Here is a 7500-nt window from a genome sequence, read left to right as displayed (position 1 = left end):
GTGAAAGACATGACTTCAGATTCTGGCTACCCTCTGCCGGATCTACCATATGAGCAACCTGGGCACATGCCCAGGGGCCCGAGTGCAAAAGGGCCCTCTGCAATGAGAGAAAAACAATATTATGCATTTATTTCTTATGTCGAGATCCACAGAAATGACAGAGAGCTTGAGCCATTCTCTTGATAATTATCCAATCAGAATGAAATAAAAGTTGTTTCCTAGAAAATTAAGTGTCATGATTGATTGTTTTATTGGTGAGATGGCCGGGCAGGTGGTGACTGGTGAGCAAGCGTTAATGCTAATGGCTAACGGTTAAGGGCGGTGGGCATAGAGAGCAGGTGGCTTACACTGCACAGATTCAAGATCAGTTTTTCTTAAACCAAGTCGAGGTTAAAAACAATGGAATTAATGTTTACCTGACCCACTATCAGTTAGGTTGCATCAGTGAGAAGTGTGTAGGAAAACGTGCCAAGCAGCAGAAAATGGACGGCGCTAACCAAAAGCCCAGCGGGGCTGCCAAAAGAACGAAAAGAAAGGAAAGGGGTGTGAAAGAAGCTGCCACAATATATAAAAAAGGTCCCGCTAATACGTAGGTTTTTTTTCTTCAAACAAGCTAAAAAAGGCATTCTGATGGAGGATGTCGAGCTAGCTAGCAGTAATGCTAGCCTGGAAGCGTCCACCATTGGTTGCAGTGATGCCCAGCTGGATTTTTAGGACTTGATCACAGAGTTTGCAAAGAAAAAGTCAAGAAAGAAGAACGTCTAAAGGTAAGAACCGCGTGATCAGTGTTGTAGTCGAGTCACTAAACCTCGAGTCCGAGTCGAGTCTTGAGTCCCAGTCCCAAAAAAGAGTCCAATTCGAGTCAAGTCCCCATTACCTGAGTCCGAGTCTGAGTCATCAAGGTTGAGTCTGAGTCGCAGAAGATGGGCTCATACCCTCCAACATGAGGGTATGCAGGTGAATCCGCATGTAGGTGCAGCACACATGCCCGCCCTTGCACAAGACTGAATAATGTTACGGTATTAATATAGCTATCAATAACTTGTGCCAAATTATTAGGGCCTATTACAAAAAACATAACGAAAACAAAAAAACAGCCTTCATCAATTAACAAGTCAGAGTCCTCATCTCCAACTTCCGAGTCCGAATGCAGTCAATGCTCGAGTCCAAGTCCGAGTCATCAGTGCTCAAGTCCAGGTCCAGTCACGAGTCCTTAAAATCAGGACTCGAGTCCGAGTTCTGGACTCAAGTCCTACAACACTGCATGGGACTATGTTGTCTGTGCATTGACCAGTATTATCTGTTGTGATTGTGTGTTGCTGTATATTTTGTGGACGAGTTTATTGAACTGCGTAGGCATACCTGCTCAGCTGGACTGGTTATTCAGCCTTTGGCCAACAGCTGTGTGATTATGGTCTGGTGGGTGGCGTGTGGTGGGCGTGGTTTGTGTGTGGGAGGCAGGGGGGGGGGGATGAGTTTCAGTGCTCAGGGGCCCCTGGGAGTACTAATCCAGCCTTGTGGCTGCGACAGCTGACGGAGACGCCGAGGCGTTTTAACAGACTCAGAATGAGCTCAGCTCTGCTGAGATGATTGAACACAGACGTGGGAAAGCTATGTGACGCCTGACACTTGCATAACAACACAACACGGCCAGAGGACCGGCCTGGTTCTGTGGAAGGGCTCTGGCGAAAGACATCAGAGACCATCAGCAGACACTTCATAGTATTTTGACAGTATGCCGCTGTTAAAAATGGATGCCCACTGCAGACTAGAGGAGGTTGATATGAACTAAAAGTCACATCAAAATATTTTCCACGGTCAAAACGATCACGATATATCACGATATAGATCACAATATATCACGATGTATATCACATTATAGAGTATCACGATATATATCACATTATAGAGTATCACGATATATATCACAATATAGAGTATCGCGATATAGATCACAATATATCACGATATAGATCACAATATATCACGATGTATATCACATTATACAGAGTATCACGATATATATCACGATGTGTCACGATATAGTTTCACGGTATATCGTGATATAGAGGATCACGATATATCACAATATAGAGGGGAAAACTCCTGCATCACATTTTATGAGGCGTTTTGTAATAGATCACACAAGATTTATTTTAACCATAAATAATGAAAACAATCTGATGATTTTTTTCCTCATTTTTATAGTTTTTTATGTCACAGTATTTTCAAAATAAAATGTCTTACTTTTACAATAAAATTTTTTCCTTAACACCTTTGTTATTTGTTATAGTGTGTGTGTGTGTGTGTGTGTGTGTGTGTCTATGTGTTAATTAAATGGAACTCATTCAGTGAACTGGTAGCTGTTTGGGTGATTTAGGTTATACTTCTGGTTTATTAGAAATCAGCACACAACATTTATTGTGATGGGCTCGGCTGACTTTCCTGTTTATGGATTTCCCTCACCCAGGCCCTTGTGAAAAAGGCCCAACAACGCCTGCATTTCCTGAGGAGGCTGAGGAGCGGCCGTCTACCCCCCAAAATTCTCACCAACTTCTACCACTGCACCATAGAGAGCATCCTGACCATCTGCATCTCAGTGTGGTACGGCAACTCCACCCCCTCTGCTGATCCGGGGAGGGCTGCAGACTACCACGTCTCCTCCGATACATGTGGAGCAGCCAGCTGCTCCTTTTCACCTGACAGTGAGGAGTTTCACCAGGGGGACGTAGCACGTGGGAGGATCACGCTATTCCCCTCAGTTCCCCCTCCCCCCCGAGCAGGCGCCCTGACCGACCAGCGAAGGCGCTAGTGCAGCGACCAGGACACATACCCACATCCGGCTTCCCACCCGCAGACACGGCCAATTGTGTCTGTAGGGACGCCCGACCAAGCCGGAGGTAATACGTGGATTCGAACTGGCGATCCCCATGTTGGTAGGCAATGGAATAGACTGCCACGCCACCCGGACACGAATATTTCTTTCCTAGGATGAATCCGGAAAGTTCCCGCCCTCAGGCGCTAGGATTGGCCAGATCTGCCTGTCAGTCAAGGCCAATGTGACCACGCAACAACCCCAATACTAACCCTAACTCTAGACACGTTTGCTAGCTAACTGTTAGCCATTAGCCACGTTTGCAACCAAGCTAACTGTGCCAACTTAACTGTGTGTGTACGGCAAGCGAATATTTTTTTCCTAGGATGAATCTGGAAAGTTGACTGACAGGCAGATCTGGCCAATCCTAGTGCCTGAACGCGGGAACTTTCCGTTTTCATCCTAGGAAAGAAATATTGGCCACCCGGACACCGCCTTGATTTTATATGTATGCTGCTGACTGACTCTTTAAGGTGGGGGCGGGTCTGACCTGACGAGGTTCTCCTTGTAGGACACGTTGGTTTTGGCGGGCGTGAGCGAGACGTTGCCATCGTCGTCCCAGGAGAAGCTGTCCTCCGTCATGACGTAGTAGCCGTTGGTGAGGAGGCGGGGCGAGCGGCGGCAGCAGCAGGGGGAGCCGGTGACAGGGTTGGTGGAGTAACACAAGTAGGAGGAGTCCGGGGAGAGGAGCGAGATGCTGCAACACAACAGACACTTGTCATGCAACTGACCTGACCAACCACCATCAATGGTAAGGTGACTTAAACGGACTTCCAAGTTCATTTCAGTCCATTTTGAATAAGAGACACTTTACCCCCAAACATAAAGGACACAAGGACATGAACACAATACTCCAACACACAACACTCCAATACACAATACTCCAATACACAATACTCCAACACACAACACTCCAATACACAATACTACAACACACAATACTCCAACACACAATACTCCAACGCTCAATACTCCAACACACAACACTCCAACACACAATACTCCAACACTCAATACGCCAACACACAATAGTCCAACACACAACACTCCAATACACCATACTACAACACACAACACTCCAATACACAATACTCCAACACACAACACTCCAATACACAATACTACAACACACAACACTCCAACACACAATACTCCAACACACAATACTCCAACACTCAATACTCCAACACACAACACTCCAACACACAATACTCCAACACTCAATACTCCAACACACAACACTCCAATACACAATACTACAACACACAACACTCCAACACACAACACTCCAATACACAATACTACAACACACAACAATCCAACACACAATACTCCAACACACAATACTCCAACACACAATACTCCAACACACAACACTCCAATACACAATACTCCAACACACAACACTCCAATACACAATACTAGAACACACAACACTCCAATACACAATACTCCAACACACAACACTCCAATACACAATACTCCAACACACAACACTCCAACACACAATACTCCAACACACAACACTCCAACACACAATACTCCAACACACAACACTCCAACACACAATACTCCAACACACAATACTCCAACACACAATACTCAAATACACAATACTCCAACACACAACACTCCAATACACAATATTCCAACACTCAATACTCCAACACACAACACTCCAATACACAATACTACAACACACAACACTCCAACACACAAAAGATCCAATCCATGAGAGTTTCTACATACCAAAGAATATCAAAATATCTAAAAAACTGAGCTGTGAAGTGTTTCCACCCCCCTTTTTCTCCCCAATATTACTTGGCCAGTTACCCCACTCTTCCGATCCGTCCTGGTTGCTGCTCCACCCCCTCTGCTGATCCGGGGAGGGCTGCAGACTACCACATGCCTCCTCCCAAACATGTGGAGTCGCCAGCCGCTTCTTTTCACCTGACAGTGAGGAGTTTCACCAGGGGGACGTAGCACGTGGGAGGATCACGCTATTCCCCTCCCCCCCCCTGAACAGGTGCCCCGACTGACCAGAGGAGGCGCTAGCGCAGCAACCAGGACACACACCCACATCCAGCTTCCCACCCGCAGACATGGCCAATTGTGTCTGTAGGGACGCCCGACCAAGCCGGAGGTAACATGGGGATTCGACCTGGTGATCCCGTGTTGGTAGGCAACAGAAGAGACCGCCAGGCCACCCGGACGCCAGCTGGGGAGTGGTTGTAAGAGAACATTCTTTACAGATGATAAAGCAACAATGTTACACAAACGAAAATGAATGAAAAGCTACAAATTAAAACTGGAATGTTTAATCCTGGCCTCAAAAATCCCCCGTTCTTCTCCGGCACGAGTAGGAGGAGTAAATTATGGAGTTTAGATTTATTTTTTCAGATCTGGAAGACGTTAAAAGAGGAATGGAAGCCGGTCGTACCTCTCAAATGAGCCATCAGCCAGCGGCCGCCTCCTTTTCACAGGTGAACCTGGAAAACGACAAAAAAAAAAGAAAGAAGAGAAACATACACTTGAGAAGTGCGTTGGTTTAAACTGATAAAACGTGTGTGTTGTGTGTTACACGGCGTCTGTAAAGCTCTTTTATTCCCAAACTCCCTCTTGGATGGACTTGTCTTGGTTTTTATGAGTGTGAAGAGCTTGTGAGTCTCCCGTTAAATTCCTTTCAGTGTAACGTTCATGTGTTTGCAAGACAAACTGACTTGAGCTTTATAGTTATGGAGACAGTCGAGCAGCGACCCCCATGTTGGTAGGCAACAGAATAGATCCCTACACTACCCGGATGCCCCAAACCCCTTCATTCTGCAGGAGAAGAGGTTGCAGATTCTGTTGTAGAAAAGCAGCTGTGATGATGCATGATATTAATTCAGTGAGGAAGCGGTGCAGTGTTGGACCTTGCCATGATCCTTCCAGCATGGGCATGTAAACACCGTAAACGTCCAGCATGGGCATGTAAACACTGTAAACGTCCAGCATGGGCATGTAAACACTGTAAACTTCCAGCATGGGATTGTAAACACTGTAAACTTCCAGCATGGGATTGTAAACACTGTAAACGTCCAGCATGGGCATGTAAACACTGTAAACTTCCACCATGGGCATGTAAACACTGTAAACGTCCAGCATGGGCATGTAAACAATGTAAACGTCCAGCATGGGCATGTAAACACTGTAAACTTCCAGCATGGGATTGTAAACACTGTAAACGTCCAGCATGGGCATGTAAACACTGTAAACCTCCACCATGGGCATGTAAACATTGTAAACGTCCAGCATGGGCATGTAAACAATGTAAACGTCCAGCATGGGCATGTAAACACTGTAAACTTCCAGCATGGGCATGTAAACGTCCAGCACGGGCATGTAAACAATGTAAACTTTCAGCATGGGGATGCAAACACTGTAAACTTCCAGCATGGGCATGTAAACACTGTAAACTTCCAGCATGGGCATGCAAACACTGTAAACTTCCAGCATGGGGATGTAAACACTGTGAACTTCCAGCATGGGCATGCAAACACTGTAAACTTCCAGCATGGGGATGTAAACACTGTAAACTTCCAGCATGGGCATGTAAACACTGTAAACTTCCAGCATGGGGATGTAAACACTGTAAACTTCCAGCATGGGGATGTAAACAATGTAAACTTCCAGCATGGGGATGCAAACACTGTAAACTTCCAGCATGGGCATGTAAACACTGTAAACTTCCAGAATGGGCATGCAAACACTGTAAACTTCCAGCATGGGGATGTAAACACTGTGAACTTCCAGCATGGGCATGCAAACACTGTAAACTTCCAGCATGGGGATGTAAACACTGTAAACTTCCAGCATGGGGATGTAAACACTGTAAACTTCCAGCATGGGCATGCAAACACTGTAAACTTCCAGCACGGGCATGTAAACACTGTAAACTTCCAGCATGGGCATGTAAACACTGTAAACTTCCAGCATGGGGATGCAAACACTGTAAACTTCCAGCATGGGGATGCAAACACTGTAAACTTCCAGCATGGGGATGTAAACACTGTAAACTTCCAGCATGGGCATGCAAACACTGTAAACTTCCAGCATGGGGATGTAAACACTGTAAACTTCCAGCATGGGCATGCAAACACTGTAAACTTCCAGCACGGGCATGTAAACACTGTAAACTTCCAGCATGGGGATGTAAACACTGTAAACTTCCAGCATGGGGATGTAAACACTGTAAACTTCCAGCATGGGGATGTAAACACTGTAAACTTCCAGCATGGGCATGTAAACACTGTAAACTTCCAGCATGGGGATGTAAACACTGTAAACTTCCAGCATTGGGATGTAAACACTGTAAACTTCCAGCATTGGGATGTAAACAATGTAAACTTCCAGCATGGGCATGTAAACACTGTAAACTTCCAGCATTGGGGATGTAAACACTGTAAACTTCCAGCATGGGGATGTAAAAACTGTAAACTTCCAGCATGGGGATGTAAACACTGTAAACTTCCAGCATGGGGATGTAATAAACACTGTAAACTTCCAGCATGGGCATGTAAACACTGTAAACATCCAGCATGGGGATTTAAACACTGTAAACTTCCAGCATGGGGATGTAATAAACA

General features: G+C 45.6%; 1 protein-coding gene across 1 annotated transcript in view; it reads right to left on the bottom strand.

Annotated features, from left to right (window-relative positions):
* Window positions 1-7500, bottom strand: part of tmem71 (transmembrane protein 71) — a 27674-nt gene that overhangs the window by 8754 nt on the left and 11420 nt on the right. The window contains 2 exon segments of the mRNA XM_056293426.1: window positions 3366-3572; window positions 5316-5364. Coding sequence (XP_056149401.1) covers window positions 3366-3572; window positions 5316-5364 — 256 coding nt within the window.

The sequence above is a fragment of the Lampris incognitus genome, chromosome 14 (genome assembly GCF_029633865.1).
Source record: "Lampris incognitus isolate fLamInc1 chromosome 14, fLamInc1.hap2, whole genome shotgun sequence".
NCBI lineage: Eukaryota > Metazoa > Chordata > Actinopteri > Lampriformes > Lampridae > Lampris > Lampris incognitus.
Note: the sequence above shows the minus strand (reverse complement) of the source record. Positions and strands in the feature narration are given on the sequence as shown.